The sequence below is a fragment of the Canis aureus genome, chromosome 8 (assembly GCF_053574225.1).
Source record: "Canis aureus isolate CA01 chromosome 8, VMU_Caureus_v.1.0, whole genome shotgun sequence".
Taxonomy (NCBI): domain Eukaryota; kingdom Metazoa; phylum Chordata; class Mammalia; order Carnivora; family Canidae; genus Canis; species Canis aureus.
Genome location: NC_135618.1, coordinates 24680811 through 24702933, shown reverse-complemented (window position 1 = coordinate 24702933; position 22123 = coordinate 24680811). Strand labels below are relative to the sequence as shown.

The window sequence follows — 22123 nt, the reverse complement described above, 5'->3', positions numbered from 1 at the left end:
TTTATCTACTGTATCATTATTTCTCCAGTTTATAGGTAAAGATGAAAATTAGTTAAACTTACTTGGTGAAGAACATCAAGTGTTACAGGGTAGTACATATTGTCAATAATTATTCTAAGCACTGGACTCTGGGCTGGAGTCACTGCACTCTCACTAACTGTGGTGCCACTAAGAGGAGTATTTGCTGTCTGGACAGCTGTCACAGCTTGAAGAACTGCTTGAGCACGCTGAAAATTGAAAGATAAACACTTCAGAAACATACTGAATTTTCACTTATACTTTTAGCTCATTTCTTTTCTAGAACACATACAGATTAAACAAAATATAATGGTCAATAAATACTTTGAGCACCTGCCATGAACCAGGTATTATCTGTTTCTAATTCAAGTAGTCTACTAATCTTTAATTCAAAACAATTATCTAGGGTTTGGAACCTTTATTGAACAAGCAAAGATAGGCAGTGTAGTTTATTTTCAAAAGAACAAAATATAGTTTGGCAAATTCACATAATCAGAAAATGTTTTAAAAAGAAACTTAAGTTTCTCTAAAGAGAACAATAAAACTTCAGTCTTACATTATTCACTACTCCATAAAAAAGGCACATAGTAAATCTCAGCAAGATAACCCAAAAAAACATTACCATAAGGCTTATTATTTCTAATATAATCTTAAGGGAGGAATATTCAGGATACATATTAAGTCTTTTTTCAGACTAGCGTAACTTCTAAGATACTGCTAATTAAACCAGGACAGATCAATTACTGTTGAAACACATCTTAATTTCTGAGATTTTAAAATGTGAAAAAATATACATACAGAATAGACTATTCCTACTGTGACAGATTGATAAGGAAATAATTTTTCTACCTATCTGGAGTCAAAAAAACCTATATAATGGCAAATAATTATTAAACAACAATGACAAATACTGCTACATTGCTTTATAGTTTGAAAAAGCTGTATTGGCAGATGAATAGGAATATCAACTGAACACCATGATAGAATTAGGACAACACTTATGAAAACAGTGCTCCCTTTGACAACACATTTGTTATGGTGGTAATCATTTTGCAATATATAAGTGTATCAAATCAATACATTATATCCCTTAAATTACACAATATATCCATTTTATCTCAATAAAGCTAGAAATAAAAAAGAAACAGTTCACTGAAATGACACATAACCAGGGGAATCACACAGTTTGGAATTCAGAGACCACATGCCCATCTGGTTAAACCTCATTATTTAAATGCTAAAGAAATAATTAGGCCTACAAATTTATATATTGGCTAAAATGACTCAAAGTATTTTAAGTAGTGTACTGCAATATTAATTACTTCATTAGTGGAGCATGTCCTTGAATATAGTTATCTGTTACTACAAAGAAATATCACAATTTAGGAAAACACTAACATCTCCTCTTTCAAATAATGGAATGACTGTCTTTCTGAAACAGGAATCACATGATCATGGTATGCTATTCAAATGGTACAAATGGTTGTTTCCTCTGCAACCCTATCACCCTGTCTGCTTTCCCCTAAACATTCCTCACCAATATTATCATGGGTATCCTTCCAGAGATACCATCTTCACATATGAGTAAATATGTATCTAGTCTATAAAAAGGATGTATACAAACTTTCTTCCCCAATACTATTGAACTTTCCTCCATCTTCTTTTTGGCTTAATAATTAGGTTCTCCATTATCAATAACAAATAGCTTTCTATTATTAACAAATAACAAATATCATTAACAAATAACTTTTCTGTATTTTTTTAATTGATGGAACAGAGTTGGCTTGCCAACCTAGATTTTAATTTGGCAAACCACATATATACACATATGAAAGGACACAAATCCTAAGTGTAAACATCACAAATTGGACATATCTGTGAAATGACTACCTAGATAAAAAAAGAACATTATCAAAACTCTAAAAGCCACATTCATGGTTTCTATCAGTTAAATAAATGGCGTCATATAGTATGTTTTACTTTCGTCTGGCTTATTTATTTATTTATTTTTTGGTTTGGCTTCTTTCAATAAATATTATTGTTATGATGTACATACATGTTTTGCAGGTACCAGCAGCTTGGTCAATTTTTTTTTTTTTTTTTTTTTTGTATTCTAACAAATTCTAATGAATGAATATGCCACAGCATACCCTACTGCTGCTGAACATGTGGATCATTTCCAGCTTTGGACTATTATGTATTAGTGTTCCATGAACTTCTTCATACATATCTTTTGATGCACATTTGTATAACTAGGAGTAGATTCACTAAGTCAAAGAATATGTATATGCTCAGCTTTACTATATGTTTCAAGTTTTTAAACACAATTCTAAGAATTTACATTCCCAAATGTATATATGAAAGCTCCAGATTCTCCTTGTTACCAACACCTGGCATCATCCATCTTAATTTTAGCAATCTATTAGTACATGGTAGTATCTCACTGTGATTTTAATTTGTGTTAAGATTTCTTAATGCAAACCTAATCCAGTCTTTGTGGATCAAAAGACAGCTTTCTGGAGGAAACTAAAAGTGAGACCTGAAGATGTCTAGCAAATGGCTGTGTGAAATGTGAGTTGGAAAAATGGCACAAGGGCAGGCAGGTCATAATATTCCAGGAAAAATTAACATCACAGAAACACAGTGGTCCCAAAATACTAGAAGTAAGAGAAAGAATGTCAGGTTAGAAGAGTTACAATTACTTTTGGGTAGACGCATAGGCAAATATATAGCCAATAAGATAGAAATAGCCATCTTTTCTGGGGGCCTTTATCTTGAGCATGAAAAGGATCTATTGCAGGGGAGTAACTAAGTCAGATTTGTTTTACAAGGACATATGGGGGGAGGTAGAAAAGGAAAAGGGGGACAGTGGGGTGAAGAGAGAGGTACTAGGGAGAAAGAAATCAAGAGAGGAAAGTAAAGAAGTAGATGAGTATGAGAGCTATCATAGTAATATAGCCAAGAGGTGATAGTGTGTGTTTGAGCTATGTGAGTAGCAAGAACGATGATGAAAACTAGGCAGATACTAAGAAGAATAAATTGGTAAGACTTGGTAACTTGACAAAGGATCATGGAAGAATTCGTGGTTGACTCATATTTATTTGCCTCTGTTATGAAAGCCCATGAAAATGCCTATAAATGAGGTGATGGGGATTAAAGAGTACACTTATGATGAGCACTAAGTATAAAATTGTATAAAATTGTTGACTCACTATACACCTGAAACTAGTATAATACCATATATTAACTATACTGGAATTGAATTAAAAACACCCATTAATGAATATAAAATGGAATAAACCCAAATATTGAATAGAAAGAGTGTTGTCATCAGCTGAGAATACTTTTATCAAAATACTGGTATACAGAAAATGAATGGAAACAAATGAGAAGACACAATGAACACATAGCAAACAGGGTCTGCACTGACAGTTACATGAGTGACATTAGAATCTGGCAGTCACAAAGGGCAGAGGGGGAAAATAAAAGGGTTAATGGAAAGTCTACCTAATGAGCAACAGGTAAACTGCTGCCTCCCCACCCCACCCCCATCATCTCTCTCTCCCCTTTAACCATTAAAAAACAAAAACAACAAAATGCTCCCTTTAAAAGAAACAGGAATTCTAAAGGGAGTTTTACTGACCCAGAATAAGGACCTTTTTTGGTATTTGGAGAATCCCAGCTTAATATCCAAACTCATTACTTTACTGTAATGAAAGCCTACCAGTCCAAACAGTAAAACTTAACTATCCATTCTGAAATATGAACAGACTACTGGGGGGAGAAGGGATAGACAGATGGATATACAAGACAAACATAATAGCTAACACTGAAGAAAATAAGATAATTAACATATAGTATCTTTTAAAATATTGTTAATTAGTACCTTAAAGAACTGTGAAATAATAAAACATGACCAATTGTAATATTAAAAAAGATGATCAGAAAAGATTAAAGGGCTTCTGAAAACCAAAATTATGGCTACAAAACCAGGTTTTCTTCAACAGAAGCAACTTTGCATTGCTCCCTATTTCTGGAATAACCAGGTCAGAAGAAGTGCATTTACTTCCTAATCACTTTGAAGTGATTAGTGTTACTCAAATGTCACTTCTTCATGGAGATTTCACGGTTTATCCTATTTAAAATTATAAATACCCTTTCCTTACATACATTTGTCTATAGATTCCTTATCTTTATTTTTTCATGATCTTTGCACTGGAAGCTTTTAAAATGAGAATGCATTCATGAATTACCTTATTAAAATACTAACATATAAAATAAAATTGAAATACTAAATGCCATTTTAAATTATAAGTAAAATGAGTATAGAAGATTTTCTTTTGGTATATTTCCAATGATAAATTTTTTGAAGCATAATTTCTGGTTCAAAGGTAATGAAAATTATTGTCAAATTAAACAACAAAAAAAGAAAATTTAGCCTTTAGACAGTAAGTTTTAAATGATTATTTATAACCTATCAAAAATGATCTTGAAAAGTCACTTTTTATGATGGTTAAAATCTATGAGGAATTACATTCCACTACATTTTCAAGACAAAGAGCCAAATATAGTTTAGATATTACTGAAACAGAAAAGATATAATTAGCTAAAAACTGTATTAAAAGAGCTTACAATTTTAGACCATTCTTGCAATGCTCTATGTATTTAGGCTTAAACCGTTCTTATACCATTTTTTAAAAAATATATTAATTTTAAATAATTAATATCTTCTATATCACATTTTAAAAAATAAATCAAAATATTCATATATTTTCAATTTTTACATATTGCTTCCTCCAGGAAGACCATGAACACATCTGCAGTAAAAATTCTTCCATGAAACCTAAGACCTATACAAAGTCAAATATAAACATACTTTAAAAGTCCAGGCAACAGAGTTCTATATAGTTTATGTGAATAGCAAGCTCAATCTCATAGTTCCTATACAAAAATCTGAACTTAGAACATGAAATGAACATTTTGACCAGAACATTAAAGCTTTGAAAAAGTATTACTTAACTAATTCATCAAGTACCAATTTAAAACATGAAAATAATAGACTGCACATTTTGTAAACTAACATAATATTTAACATTTAGGGATGTACTACAAGAAAATGTGTTGAAAATAACAAAATGCCATAGTTAATCTTCTGAATGGTTAAACGGTTAAATGATTACTTTCCATTCATACATTTGAGATTCTTAATATGTCTTAGGCCATTTTATTTATGTACCAACACATACTCACTTGGTTTAACGTATTATCTGTTTTTAGTTCTTTGTGATTGGAGTACTGGATATAAATTGGTTGGTTACGGAGATGAGGTGTCACAGCAGAATAGTAATTAACCATAGTAATAGCTGCTTCCTCTGTTGCTAGTTCCAAAAATGCCTGAAAATTTAAATAGCAAAAATTTTAATACTAGGAATTATATTTCAGGTAAACTTCAGTATCTGTGTAATCTATTCAGCTAATGAAAAAAATTACTATCTAGAGTATAACCTTTCCAGGTACATTTAGACACTCAAATAAGTTATCCTACTTATCCTTATTTCCACACACCACAAATGTAGTCTAACAAAAACTAGACAAAAATCTTTTTTTTTTGACAAAGTAAAATCTAAACATTTTCTAATATTAGAATTTTACCATTCCCCTATTAGAGAACATAAGAGATCTCAAAGTCATTTTTAAAGCAGTATAAGTCAAGAGACAAGGAAAAAAATTAAAAATCCAATTATTAGTGACATTAATTATATTTAATAGATGTTAAATTTCACACCTTCTTCTAAATGGTATTAGAAATTTTAAAACAAAATCTTATTAATATGCCTGGGCTTTTTTGCCACAGGGATATTTATTCAATGAAGAATATCTAGGATTAATAATTATTTTCTTCTAATGCTACCAGATAAGTATTTCCATGAGATAAGCTTAAAGGTTAAGATGCTACTAGTGTGGGGCGTGTGGGTGGGTCAAATGGTTAAACATCTGCCTTCAGCTCAGGGCATGATCCCAAGGTCCTGGGATGGATGGAGCCCCACACATAGGGATCCCTGCTCAATAGGGATCCCGCTTCTCCCTCTCCCTGCTGCTCCCCCTGGCTTGTGCTCTGTTATTAAATTAAATTAAATTAAACTAAATAATAAATGAATAAATAAATAAATAAATCTTTAAAAAAAGCTACTAGTATCCCGTTTTCTGATATTACAAACGGTAGAGACACAATAAAAGAAAAAACTGCATTTATATACATTTGTATTTTCCACAATCTCATTATAACCATCTAAAAATGAATTCAAGGGCAAAATTTGAAAACTACAGTGAATCACTCGTTCTGGCTCCACAGCATTAGTTTCTCAATCAGCATTACCAGGAAAAATCAGAATAAGACTTCTCTTATGTTCTTTTAGAAAAGTTAAGACATACTATATTCTATCCTTTTATTAAGAATTAGCTAATACACACATACTGGGTAGTTTCAGGCTTTATAGGTCCTGAAAGGAAGCATACCTGATTTTTTCCTTTCAGCATAAGGATGTTGGTCACCTTACCAAAAGGTAAGCCTAAAGCAATAACTTCTGTTTCTGTCACTTCACCAGGTAATTTTCGAATATGAAGTACACGAGAAGGAGCACCATCCATTTTATCTTCTCCTTTAAATTTCTTGCTATCATTACCATTGGCTGAAAAACATTTTTAAAAGTCCTTATTAATTTTCCTCATTTGCATAAAACCCACAACATTTAAAAAAGAATTTAAATATACAGCTGAGTAGACCTGAATAATTCCTAAAAATTCAAAAAGCAAAAAGAATAGAGAAAATAATATCCACCATTATTAAATAAAATTTAATAAAATTACATTATCAATTAAGATCACTATTTGGTAAATATTTCTGAACTGTATACATAAAGAGTAACAAATGATAAGCAAAAATATTAAAAGGCAATTTAATAAATTGTCCAATGCCTAAAGAACACAATTATCTTACAATTTAATCATTTTATTTTATTATGAACTAACAGAAATACAAAAAAAAAAAAAAACTCTACTTTTGACTTAGCAAAAATTAGGAGATTGTAATTTTTACCTGGGAAATTATAAATGGTTCACAATTTGGAATGTATCATAGTAAAAAATGGGAGCAAAGAAGGTAGTGCTGTAAAAATAATTATGCAATCAAATCCACATTATGGCTTACCTACAATGAGACTCTCCTAATTTATTATCTATCTAAATATTTTGTCACTAATAACATTCAACATCTATATACTATAAAATACTCATGGACTTGATTAACTTATTCTGTTACTACGCCCTTTAAAGTAAACTGATATATTTTAATCAACAAAGTAGTTACCGGGCTTTATTTTAAAGCCTCACCAAAAATAAGGTCCTACTACAGACACAATAAAATAGGTGATGTTTTATGCAAAGCTGTTTGAAGAACTTACAGTCTATTCCTTATTCTGTATCAGTGGTTCCTAACTGTCTACAGACTAAAGGATATTTCTGAAACTAACTAAAATGAAGGATACTTGATAAGTTGAAAAATATACATGTATACACCACTACTATGTAACTTTAGATACTTCATGGTATTCTCCAAATCAACACTACCCATTAACATTATATGTGTGTGGGGTGTGTGTGTGTGTGTGTGTGTATACATTCAACAATATCTGTAAAATTCTAAGATTAATTTGATCTCCAAGTGTCTTTAAAATTCATTCATACACTGATTCTGTAAGAGTTACGAGTACCAGGGCACCTGGGTGGCTCAGTTAGTTAAGTGTCCCACTCCTGATTTCTTTCATATCAGGTCATGATTTCAGAATTGTGAGATCCAGGCCTGTGTTAAACTCCACACGAGGCATGGAACCTGCTTAAGATCCTCTCTCCCGTCACTCTTTCAGCCCCTCACCACTACTCACATGCTCACATTCTTTCTCTCAATAATAATAATAATAATGATGATGATGATGATGTTGTTACTGAGTTTCAAGAATGTGTTTGGCACTATTTGAGGCTCCAGGGGTACAGGAGTGAACAAAATGATCGGTAAGATCCCCAATGCTCTCATACAGACTAGTGGGAAAGGTCAACTAACTAGTACACTACACTGTAGGAAGATACCCCCTCAAAATATCACATTATATACAACTGTATCCTTTTCTCCCAAAGACCATGTAACATCAAAACTCCTCATACTGATACTCTCTCAGTCAGTTAATAGTTTTAGAAAGGGTGGCTATTATTCCTATTTTAGTACTAAATATTCTTATTTTAGTGCTAAATATTATGAAAGTTTTCTTTATTTTTTTAATAAATTTATTTTTCATTGGTGTTCAATTTGCCAACATATAGAATAACACCCAGTGCTCATCCTGTCAAGTGCACCCCTCAGTGCCCGTCACCCAGTCACCCCCACCCCCCGCCCACCTCCCCTTCCACCACCCCTAGTTCGTTTCCCAGAGTTGGGAGTCTCTCATGTTCTGTCTCCCTCTCTGATATTTCCCACTCATTTTTTCTCCTTTCCCCTTTATTCCCTTTCACTATTTTTTATATTCCCCAAATGAATGAGACCATATAATGTTTGTCCTTCTCCGACTGACTTCTTTCACTCAGCATAATACCCTCCACTTCCATCCGTGTCAAAGCAAATGGTGGGTATTTGTTGTTTCTAACGGCTGAGTGAAAGTTTTCTCTTTAGATGAGAATATGAGAACATGAAATTGGGAAATGAGGACTTTTTAAATCATATGACTAAGCATACTTTCATACATAAAAAAACTCCAGCCCTGAAAAAGGACACAAGAAAATGTATAGCCCTTAGCTTATCAAACACATAGGCCATTTATTATCCTATCAGAGAAGTAAAGATTGGGTCTCTCTAGGTTAGATCTGTGATTCTTCAGAACACAAAGTACCATAATTTTGGACTTCTTTCTATATAATCTTTCCCTTCTAGTCCTGAGGTAAACCCAGAAACTTTTGGTTTGTGAATGTAAAACCAGTCATAATTAAAATGATTTCTAAGAATAAGGCAACAACGTCGTAATGCTTTTATTTATGCATACAGGTTGTATAAATTGCAGAAATCTGTAATCACATCATTTTCCATGTATTATTTAGCCTTCTTAAAGTTTTGCTTAAGATGTTCCTCTCAAATTCGAAAAAATAGTATGTAAAAAAAAATGTAAAACCTATGTCTACTTAATACTTCTCTTCCAAACTCAAAAGTAGTTTTCAACCTCAATTCTATAGTGAACATCTTCACCTTTCGTCAGTCTCTCTTTTTCCTTGACTGACCTTTGCTCTTTACTAGTGTTTACCTGCAGTTCTCATATTAAGTTTCACTAAGATGCTGGGTAATTTGTTAAATTCATCCATGGTCAAAATACTGTGAGCCCTCTCATCCCTACCAAATGTCTCTGTTCCCACAATACCCTTAACAATTCCTTTCTAGTTTTACTTCCCTTATTCATTTTACAGCTCCTTTGAACTGTCTGCTTATGTACTCATTCCCAATAATAGTTGGGAGGTCCACAGCTAATTGGCCCCAAAGTCCTATCTTTACTTGCTCATATGAACTCCCAACACTTAGGTCTCAAAAACTACCTTCTCATTTAACTCATAAATCTATTATTTTAGTCACAGTCATTCACCAATACTCTAATTTTATTTCCAACTGTGTATCAACTTGAAGTACAACACTTCAGAACTTTATACTTATTTATATACTGGAAACTAAAAAAAATATTAGTACACTGTCATTCTCTTAAGTCATTCACATTCCAGCATTTATAGAAAGTAATGCTAGCTTCCTTTATCAAATGTGAAACTGAGTAGAAAAGTGGTTTCAACTCCAAGCAGTTTTAAGTTAGATTTCAGGGCAAAGCATAAAGTTAAAGAAGCTGCTGGCTGTAGACAACTAAAACATAAAAAGAATCGGAGTTTAAAAATAAATGTTTGTACACCTTACCTTCCTATCTGGGAAAATAGAAATTCCAAAGAAGGGTTAACCAGAAATGCAGGTATATACAGAAAGATATTTCTGTTATTCTGACAGTTGTTTAGTCAAGACCAACAGCTACCACAAAAAAATAAAATAAAATAAAAATAAAAACAAAATAAATAAATCTTAGGCTTATTGTAAAAACTGGATGCTGTAACTACATTTTTAAGCAGCTGTACAGCCTACTTGCCAAAAGTACCTTACAGATGAGCTAGAGAAAATAGAAGCCTAGACTAAACTAGAAGTCTCATGTGCTGGAAAATTCTCAAAGCATTATAACAAAATGAAATGACATTATATAAAAATGTCTTTACATAAAAGTTAAAATGAAAATCCCAAAGAGTTCTGGTTAACCTATATCAAACAGAATCCTTGGAATGATTTCAGTTCTTTCACGTAAAAATATTACTTTTAGCAATAATAAGTCTATGACAGAATAACAATTAGCAACACTGGCAGAAACATATATACCTTAGAGGAATATTCCATATCCAAAGCTATTAAGAAATGACTCAAAAATTTTACAGCTGTCAAGGTTCCTCCCCACTGACAAATAGTTAAAAACTCCTTTCAAATAATCCAACCCCAATACTAGTTGGAGCTAGTTGTTTTGAAATGTTTCACTTTTATTTCTGAAGGAACTAATGCATTACAAAATAATCTTAATGCACTGACTTAGTAGATACTTACCTGAGACTAAGGTTCTAACAGTATTAACTTTTCTCACTATTAAAATTATTTTTTTCTTTGACACAAAAAAACAGGTATATATTTTAAAAGAAAGTCTGTCTGGACAGATAAGGGAAAAGGCTGTTGAGATAGATGCTTTTAGAAACCGAATTCTATAGTAAAGTGAATTTGAGGAAGCATTTTGGATATAGCTGGAATATATGAAATCTTGTTCTGTATCTGATAACCATAAAAGTTTCCTTGTAATACAGTCTGTAAAAGTACCTTTTTGAGACACCTGGATGACAGTGGCATATTTTTCCAGGCAAGTATAATCACTGGTTTTTAAAGGTATTTTATGCTATCTGCTCTTATAAGCAACAATATTAATATTGGGGTCTGTGAAAACATACACAGAATCTCACCTCTCTATGTTAAGGGGGAAAAAAAATCTTAAAACTCAGTGAGTATCCACTGTGAATAAAGATAAAATAAGTTAAATGTAAATTTCTTATGTGAAAACAACACTTTAAGGATTTTTATTCCATTACCAAAAGATTCAATTCATTCTTCAGTCATAAAGTACATTATTCTTAAACATACTTTTAACAGATAATTCTTTCCACTGAAAATAAATCTCCTTTTCCACTATTTTCCCTTTGTTAATGGGACTATCATCCATCAACCCAGTGATTCTAAGCCCAAACTAATACTTCTCCCAAACTAATCTATTTCCAAGGACCTCAGAAGTTCTAATTTCTTTTTTTTTTTTTTTAATTTTTATTTATTTATGATAGTCAGAGAGAGAGAGAGAGAGAGAGGCAGAGACATAGGCAGAGGGAGAAGCAGGCTCCATGCACCGGGAGCCCGACGTGGGATTCTATCCCGGGTCTCCAGGATCGCGCCCTGGGCCAAAGGCAGGTGCCAAACCGCTGCGCCACCCAGGGACCCCCTAATTTCTTGATACAACATTTCCTTCATATTCTAAGAACCTAAAATTCAGAACACCTTAGTATCTCTGGAGCATATTATTGGAAAGTGTTTAACTGTCCTATATATAGCTGTGACCCCCACAAAATAGAAAATCCTTTCTAATATGTAAATCTGGTAAAGTCCAAGCTCCTCAGCAAATCAAATCCTATATCCAAACCCCAACCTATCAGGGTTCAACTTTAGTCATTCCCTCCTCTCTTACTTCACATTCCAGCAAAATAAAACTGGGGTAGTTCATGGTTCCCAGAGGTGGTAGCCTTTCCCAGTTTCAAACCACTTTTAGACTGTACAACTTTGTTAATTGATATGGGGTATGTCCAATACCCCAGAGAATTACCTTGTACTTGCTGTTAATCCCAACACCCACAGGCCACCATTATTTTGGTTTCTTTACTAAAAATTATCTGTTCTTTAACTTTGTAAAAAACGGAATCAGTTGAGTATTCACTTGGGTATGGCTTCTTTTGCTTCATATATTGTCTTAATATTCACTCATGTTTTTGTATAATAGTCATTCTTTTGTCACTAATTACTAATCTACTGCATGATTAGAATTCATTGACCCATTTTTCTACTGACAGACATTTGGATAATTTCAAGTTTGGGATTATCATGAATAAATTTTTTTATATGCATATTTGCACAAGTCTTTTTCACTAGGTAGAAAACCTTGATGTAGAAGTACTGGGTCATAGGCTGCTTAACTTTATAAGATACTGCCAAGTTGTTTTTCAAACTATTTTATATTTTTACCAGCCATGGTGAGTTGTTCCAGTCTCTCTACATCCTCATCAACGCTTATGTTGCCAATCTGTTTAATGTGAGCCTAAATTCTGGTTGGTGTGACATATCTCACAGCAGTTATAACCCGTGTTTTCTTGATGACTAATACATATTTTCATGTGCTTATTATCAGCTATTCATATGTTCTTTCACCTATTTCAAAAAAATTATGCTGTTTGTAATTATAGATGTGAAAGAATTTTTTCAAAGAATTCTGTATATAATCTGCATACAAGTCCTTTGTTAGATATATGTATTAATATGTGAGTATTAGCATCTTTTCCCAATTTGTGATTTGGCTTTCATGGTCTTAACGTCTTTTGATGAGAATTTTTAAAATTTAGGTGAAATGTCTAGTTTATAAACTATTCCTTTATGGGTAGTTTGTGTCTTCTCTAAAAAAATCATTTACCTCAAGTTTGTGATATATAATGTAATTTTTTAAAAAGTGTTATATATTTTTTAGGTTTAGGTATATATCCATCTAATATTTCTGTACACTATTAAGTAGTTTGAGTTCCTTTTTCTCATATCTGTTTTCAACTGTTTTCTGGCACCATTTCCACAACTGAATGACCAAGACACCTTTGTAAGTAATCAGCTGACCTTAACTGTAGTTTATTTCTGTACACTATTCTATAAAAACTAATCTTGCTAATGTTAAACTGTTTGATTACTACAAGTTTACAGTGAATCTTGAAATCAGTTGTGATTTTTTTTCTTTTGGAAAATGATTTTAGCTTATATCTAGGTCCTTTTTAATTTCCACATCTAATTCTAAATTTTAGAACCAACTTGTCAATTTCATTTTAAAAGCCTGTTGAGTTTCACTGACACAGATTTAATTCCATCCATTTTAGGGGAAAATGACATTTTAACATACTGAGCCTTTTAATTCATGAACATGGTTTCTTTCTCATTTAGGGCTCTAATATTTCTTTGTGTCCTGTATAGTTACTGGTGTACATGTCTCCCACATTATTTGTTACACTTACTCTCTGATATTCTGTCTCGCATATTTTTGTAAATGGACTTTTTTAAATTTCATTTTTCAATAATTTGCTAATAATATCAGGAAGCAATTTTTATATATTGAATTTGTATCATGTAACCATTCAATGATTAGTTTTACAAAACATTTTATAGATTTCTGTCGGTTTATTTTAAAAATCATGTTGACGTAACATGGGTGGAACTAGAGTATACTATGCTAAGTGAAGTAAGTCAGAGAAAGACAAATATCCTATGATGTCATTCATATGTGGAATTTAAGAAACAAAGTAGATGAACACAGGGAAAGGGAAGGAAAAAAATAAGATAAAAACAGAGAGGAAGGCAAATCACAGAAGACTATATAAGAGAACAAACTGAGGGTTGCGGGAGGGTTAAGAGCGTGGAGGGATGAGCCAAATGGGTGATGGGTATTAAAGAGGACACTTACTGAGATGGTGTTAAATGTAAGTAATGAATCCATCACTAAATTCTCCTGAAACTAATACTACGCCGTAAGTTAACTAACTTACATTAGTTGAATTTAAATTTTAAAAAATTACATAGCAAATAAAGAGCTGAAAAGCAGGTTTGTACAAAGTCAGATAATTAAGTATAGCAACCAAATACCGTATGAAATATTGTGAACTGCCAGAAACATCTATACTTGTAATTCTATAAAATAATTCAATTTCCAAAAAAATGAAAACCATGTTGTGAATAAGATAGTTTTATTTCTTCCATTTTAAGTTTTGTATTTTATTCTACTTGCCCTAATACAAGCAAGAAGCTGGAAAAATTGTGAAAACAGATATCCTTACTTCATTCCTGTTTTTCAAGAGAAAATATTCAATATTTTACCATGAAAGAATGGAATTGTTTTAGTCTCTTTGATAAGGTGCACCTTATTCACGTTGTGAAAGTTCCTTTATTCTTGCTAGCTTCTGGAAGATTTTTATCATGTATGAATGTTGTATTTTATCAAATGCTTTTTTTCCTTCTATTAAAATGATTTTTTTCTCCTTCATTCTATTATTATAAATTAGACTGATATATTTTCACTTTCATTCAGTCAGAAAGTTACCCTTTTCACTTTCATTCAGTCAGAAAGTTACCCTTTTCACTTTCATTCAGTCAGAAAGTTACCCTTTTATCTTCTTTATGTGTTGTTCAGAATTATGCAGTTCAATTTCTAAATATACCTTATAATCCTTGGGTAAGCTTCAATTAATAATCATGAATTATCATTCATATATTGTTAGATGATCTGCTAACATTTTGTTAAGAATATCTGCATTTATGTTAATGAAAAATATTAGTTTGAAATCTTGATTTCTTACATCTTTGTTAGGTTTTGGTATCAATTATAGCAGGATCATAACGTGAATTTGGAGTATTCCTTGCTTCTCTAATTTCTAAAAAAGTATATTGAATATGGCTATTATTTCATACTCTGAAGCTTCATATACCTGAGTAAAATCACCTGTGAGTGAAATCACCTATACCTAGAGTAATCTTTGTGGAAAAAATTATAAATCTGATTTTTATAATGGACACAGACATAATCTGTATTTTATGGAGTAATAGTTTAGGTCAGTTTTGGTTAATTAGGTTTATGAAGGATTTTGTCTATTTCACCTAAGTTGGTAAAACTATTGGCATTACTGCTTGCTGTTTGTAACATTGTCTCATTTTCCCCATTAACATTCTGTAGGATCTATAGTGGTACCTCTGCTTCCTGATACTGGCATTACAGTTTTCCGATCTGTAGTGGTTCCTCTACTTTCATTCCTGATACTGGCATTGTAGTTTTCTTTTCTTGATAGGAGTAAACTTTTTTTCTAATATAAGCATCTTCTAATACACGGATATAGGAAGACACATTTTCCCCTAATGTATTTTCTTGCATTACAGCCATCAAATTTTGATATATTTTCACTTTTATTCAATCAGAAAAATATTCCCTTATATCTTCGTTAATTTACACATTGTTCAGAATTATGCAGTTCAATTTCTAAATATTTGGTCATTTCCTAGATTTCTTACTGTTTTTGATTTCTACTTAAATTCCACTATAATTAGATATATGGGCTTTCAGCCATTTGAAATCCAGGGAGTTATTTTATGTCCTGATATAAAGTCAGTCTACCGTGATGCTATGTACACTTGAAAAGTTATTCTGCAGGCAAGGTATAGTTTCCTGAATATGAGTTAAAGCCCAGCTGAAGAATACCATTGTTCAAATCCTCTGTGTATTTAAAGATCTAACTGTCCTATCAATTACTGTTAAATCAATTACTGTTAAAATATCCAATAATGATTATAGATTTGTTTCTCTCTTTAGTTTTACATATTTAATGAACTCTGAGGCTCTGTTATTACTGTTATATAAATGTTTTCCAATAGATTAACCCTTTAACACTATGAAATGTTTTAATATTAGTAACAATCCTTGTCTTGAATTCTGTCTGAAGCTACAATAATCAGATTAACTTTTTTGTGCTTGTCGTCTGCATAGATTATTACTTTCTGTCCTTTTTGTTTTCAGTCTATATCCTTCTCCCTCAGATGGACTCTAGCAAGAGGTAGTGCAGTTAGGCCTTGCTTTTTAATCCAGTCTGACAACCTTTGCCTCTTAATTCTTAGATTAGTAATATCCAAAAGAAATGTTCTGCAAGTCACATAATTTTAATATTCTATTAACTACATCAAAAAGTAAAAAGAATTAAAATTTTAATAATATATTTCAGTTTGCTGTATCTAAAATATTACTGCATCAACAATCAGTATTTTAAAAAATGAAGTATCTTGCATTCTTTCTACTTTTGATACTGTCTTTGAAACACACATGTTCCACACATACATACACCTCAGTTAGGAACAGCACATTTCAAATGCTCATGACCTCACATAGCTAGTGATTAGTACAAAGGATTTTTCTTTACCAATTTACATTTACATACTAGTTTAGTGTTTTGATGTTAGTTTAATATCTACTTTTCGGGACTCCTGGGTGGCTCAGCAGTTGTGCGTCTGAGCCGTTTGGCCCAGGGCATGTTCCTGGAGTCCCGGGATCGAGTCCCGCATTGGGAGCCTGCTTCTCCCTCTGCCTATGTCTCTGCCTCTCTCTCTCTGTGTCTCTCATGAATAAATAAAATATTTTTTAAAAGATTCTACTTTTTTTAACTGCCCAGTGTTTTAATAGGGCACTCCAAGGCAGAGAGCCAAAATGAAAATGGGATTCACTTCGTGTATTTCCCTTTTCTCAAGGATCATTATCTAGTACTGCCTATTCATCAATACCAGGCAACAGCTATCCAATATATTTGATACAGCTTCATATTTTTTTTATATTGGAGGGCATATCAGGGGAAGGAAAGGCTGCTATCAGTTATTCTGTCATAGCAATATGTATTAATTTTTAAAATGTTTCAACTATTCATACTATATATATTGTTTTTAAAAATGAAACTAGCAAAGCAGCGTTACAGACATCTGACCACTTTAATTATTTGTACACCATACTTTGGCTATCAAAATCATGATCTAGTGATTTTGCTTTGTAATCATGAAAAATCAATAATAATTATCTGCAGGCAAATTCAATTTCACATCACTATGACTATATTTGGTAAATACTTCATTATAGTTTTTATTTAACTGAACTGCTAGGCATGTGTACGTGTGCACCAAGGTGTATATATACATAAGCAATAGCTATCTGAAGCAAATCAAAGTGGTTCTAGTCTTTTACAATCCTTTTACTACCTCAAGCAAGTCAGTCAGGAAAGGGTTTAGAAAAAAGCAAAAAGGTTTTAGGTAAAAAATGTAAAATGCAAGATTATAAGCCAAACTAATTCATTTGTCTTCTCCTCCTCCTCATCATCATCAGATTCAAAATTGTGCCCATAAAACTAGGGCCTAAAAATTTGTTTTGTATTTGTTTAGATGGACATTACAAACAACCGACAATTTATTGTCTTATTTCAGACATACACAATTTAAGAAAAATACCCTAAGTATGAAGATAATATGGAGATAACATTATGGAACTCAATTCAAATAATTAAAATATTGTCACAGCAAAGAAAAAAGGTTGAAAGTACACAAAAAGACAACTGTGCAGCTGAATCTTTTGATTTTTATTTAATTGGACTTTAGGGTTTGTGGGATATAGAATACAAAAACATAGTAATTCCCTTTATATGCAATTTTGCTTTCCATAGTTTCAGTTACCAGTTGTCAACCATAGTCCAGAAGCAGATGATCCTCCTTCGAAAATACTGTAGCTTAACACTGTATCACAATGTCTACATCATTCACCTCATTTCATCTTATCACAGACATTTTATCATCCCACATCACAAGATGACAAAGGATGAGTACGCTTTAATTACAGTATATTGTTATTACCGTTCATTTTTAGTCGTTGGTTAATCTCTTCATGTGCCTAATATACAAACCAAGCTTTATCACAGGTATGTATATATAGGAAAAAGTGTAGTAGATTTAGGTTTTTGTACCACCTGCAGTTTCAGGCATCCACTCCGAGTCTTGGATATGTTCCAAGACTCGGAGGCAGTACTATGTTAAAATATATACTAAGACATAAACACAAAAACTAAAAACAAAAGTACAAAAGGAACAAGAATGAGGGGACTTAGAATATAAAAGAAAGAGTTATATTTTTGTGATAAAAAAATGGCAATCAGACTCAGGTAGTTGCCCAAAGAAGTCACCAAGTTCAGGTTTTTTACTTGACCCATATATACTCTAGTAAAATTTCTGTAGTGTTTAAACAGAAACACTTAAAACACTTAACATAAATTATAAAAGGCTAAATTTCTATAAAAGACTAAATTTTAGTTTTGACATTTTAATGGCAAATAATTAAGCATTGTTAACAGAGAAACACTTACCTGTAACCACCATGCTGCTCATATTAGAGTTTGGACTACTGAGAACACTGCCTGAGAGTAGTTCGTCAGATCCTCTCTGTAAAAAACAAAACATATTACCATCAGACATTTTTAATTTTAAAAATATAAATAGGTCACTTATCTGTTTTTCAAATATTCACTGAAAAACAAATGTCAGGTGTTACACTATTAGGAATAGTTTAAAATTTTTAACCCTAAAAAAGAAAATTAACTCCATTTTGTCAATCTCTCCCCTTTTCCACAAAGCCAAGAGTTTTTCCTTCTTTCCTTGAAATAGGTTAGGTGAGCCTAACCATTGGTTCACCAGCAACAATAAAATATTTTTTTAAATATTTTAAGAGCAGTTTTAGGTTTATAATAAAAATGAGAAGGTGGCAACAGAGATTTCTATGTACTCCCCACCCTCATTCATACATTGTATCCCTCATTATCAAAACCTCCTGGCACAGTCGTACAGTTATTACCAAGGATCAACTTGCGTTGACACATCATAGTCACTGAAAATCCAGTTTACCTGAGGGTTCACTCTTGATGTTGTACATTCAATGGGTTTGAACAAATGTATAATGACATATTTCTAGCATTAGAATGTTGTATACAATATTTTCACTGTCCTGAAAAACTCTATTCTCTGCTTTATTCATCCTTCTCCCAACCTGATCTTTGTACTGTCTCTATAGTTTTGCCTTTTCCAGGATGGCATATAGTTCCATACATACAGTATGTAGCCTTCTCAGAATGGCTCCTTTCCCTTAGTAACATAGACTTAAGGTGCCTCAATCTTTTCATGGTTTGAAAGCCCATTTCAAAAGTAAAAACTTTTGAAAAATATCCCACTGTCTAGACATACCACAGTTTAGTTATTCATTCAATCTACTGAGAGAGTTTTGCTTGCTCCCCAAGTTTTGACAACTATGAATATGGCTGCCGTAATTATGCCCAGGATTTTGTGTGTAAATTTTCAACTTCTTTAGGTAAATACCAAGGTGCACAATTATTGGTAAAAGTATAGCTAGTTCTATAAAACTGCCAAACTATTTTCCAAAGGGACTATACCATTCTGCATTCCCATCAACAACATATGACTATTCCTGTTGCTTCACATCCTTGTCAGCATTTATGGTTTTCAGCGTTCTACATTTTGGCTATTCTGATACATGTGTGGTAGTATCTTGTTTTAATTTGCGTTTCCTTGATGACATATGATGTGGTACATCTTTCCATGTGCTTATTTGTCACCTGTACATCTTCTTGGGTGAAGTGTCTACTAAAGTCTTAGACCCATTTTTTAATTGGGTTTTCTCACTGTTGAGTTCTAAGAGTTGATCTGTTTTGTCCTTTATCAGACACATCTTCTGCAAATATTTTCTCCAGTCTGTGGCTCATCTTCTATTTCTCTTGATAATGTCTTTATAAGAGCAAGAGTCTTTTAATTTTAATTAAGTCCAGCACGTCAATTGTTTTTTCATGGATTGAGTCTTTGGTTATAACTAAAAAGGTATAATATACCTATAACTAAAAAGGTCATCTAGGTTTTCTCCTACATTATCTTCTAAGAGGTCTACAGTTTCGCATTTTATATTTAGGTTTCTAATACATCTTGAGTTAATTTTTTGTAAGATGTTAACAGTGTCTTGATTCATCCTTTTGCAAGTAAGTGATGTCCAACTGTTCCAGCAGCATTTGTTAATGAGAATGTACCTGATCCGCGGTATTGTATTTGCTCCTTTGTCAAAGGTAAGTTGATATTTACAGGGGGCTCTATACTAGGCCCTCTATTCTGTTCCACTGACCTATTTGTTCTTCACCAAAACTACACTATCTTGATTACTGTAGCTTTTTCTTTAATACTGTCTTGGCTATTAAAAAAAAATAATAATACTGTCTTGGCTACTCTGGGTCTTCTGCCCCTCCTCAGAAACTTTCGAATCTGTTTGTTGATAACCATAAAACAACTTGCTCTAATTTTGACTGGGATTGCATTAAATCTATAGATCAAGTTAGAACTGACATCTTGACAATATTGAGTCTTCCTATCCACAAACATGGAATATCTCTCCATTTGTTTTGGGTTGGTTGTTTTGGTTTCATTCATCAGAATTTTGTAGTTTTCCTCCTCCAGATCTTCTCTATTTGTTTGTTAGATTTATACCTAGGTATTTCATTTTCTGGGTTTTTGTCAACAATATTGCGATTTTAATTTCAAACTGCATTTCTTCACTCCTGGTATACAGAAAAGCAACTGTGCAATACTGGCTTATCAATTCCAGATTTTTTTGTCACTTCTTTCAGATTTTCTACAGAGGCTATCAAGTTATCTGTGAACAATAATTTTGTTCTCTCTTTGATCTGTATCCCTTTATTTCCTTTTTTTGCCCTACCACATTAGCAAAAACTTGCAATAGAATGTTGAAAGGAACTGATAAGAGGCAACATCCTTGCCTTGTACCTAATCTTAGAAAGTGCTGACTTTGTCACCATTAAGTATGTTTTAGTTTCTTTGTAGATGTTCTTCACCAGGTTGAGGAGGTTCTCCTAAAACTGGAAACTATTTCTAGTTTTTATCACAAACTGATGTTGGATTCTGCCAAATGCTTTTTCTTCACCTACTGCTATTATTATCATGTGACTTCTTTTTTTAGTCTGTTGATGTGACTACAATTAGATTAACAACCTAATTTTCATTGTGTTGTATGACAAGTATGCAATATGGCATTAAGAAAAGGGGCTCCGATAGTTTAGCTTCCACCTGCCAGCCAAGTACCTAGTAAATTTCTTAACTATTCTAAGCTTTAGAATATTCCTCATTCATATATGGAGAGAACATTTACATCAAAATCCTTGGGATTAAGTGTTATAATAAACCAACAGTGATTATCAGACAGCATGCCGGGCTCACATCAGCAGTGTTCACTACGATATCCCCAAGTGTCAACGAAACACAGGGTTCACAAACAATTGTTGACAAAATAAGTGAATGAATGTTTTATTAACAATTGTCATCGTTCTCAAAAAACAGACTCCCACACTTTTCAAAAGTATACTTGACTTCTTTTGAAATACATCTTATCAGTTTAATTTTAGATGTTTGTGTGAGTCAAAAATCCTTCTCCAGTGGATTCATGTAATTCTGGAGATGAGGAGTGAGATATCTTAGATCTACTGAAGTATAAAAGAAGCCTGTTATTCTGACATGAAGTGTGCAGGACACTCTCCTTCCTACAATTTATGTTCATGGCCAAGTCTTGTCTATTTTTTTAAAAAATGCTTTATTTGTGGCCTTATCGTTCTCAAATAATTTCACACATGCTGCCAGAAGAGTACGTTTAACAGCCTTCATAACTAAGTCAGCAGAATATCAAGTTATTTGCAATTCTAGATAGAAGCACTAACTCATACAACCAATAAAAATACAGAATATGGGTTGCAATGATACACTAAAGAGAATTAATAAAAAACAAAAGCTGAGTTTTTTTTTTTGTAAATTTTTATTTATTTATGATAGTCACACAGAGAGAGAGAGAGAGAGAGGTAGAGACACAGGCAGAGGGAGAAGCAGGCTCCATGCACCGGGAGCCTGACGTGGGATTCGATCCTGGGTCTCCAGGATCGCGCCCTGGGCCAAAGGCAGGCGCTAAACCGCTGCGCCACCCAGGGATCCCCAAAAGCTGAGTTTTAAACAAAACAACAGAACAGACAAACCTCA

The 22123-nt window shown here is 32.6% G+C and overlaps 1 protein-coding gene across 4 annotated transcripts in view; it reads right to left on the bottom strand.

Moving 5' to 3' along the window:
• The window catches only part of PTBP2 (polypyrimidine tract binding protein 2), a 77374-nt gene that overhangs the window by 32482 nt on the left and 22769 nt on the right, over positions 1-22123 (bottom strand). For all 4 annotated transcript variants that reach the window (XM_077905538.1, XM_077905540.1, XM_077905541.1 and 1 more), the window contains exons 3-6: positions 18397-18472; positions 6535-6707; positions 5269-5412; positions 63-227 (exon numbers count right to left, since the gene is read on the bottom strand). In XM_077905538.1, the coding sequence (XP_077761664.1) occupies positions 63-227; positions 5269-5412; positions 6535-6707; positions 18397-18472 (558 nt within the window). The remainder of the gene's footprint in view (positions 1-62; positions 228-5268; positions 5413-6534; positions 6708-18396; positions 18473-22123) is intronic.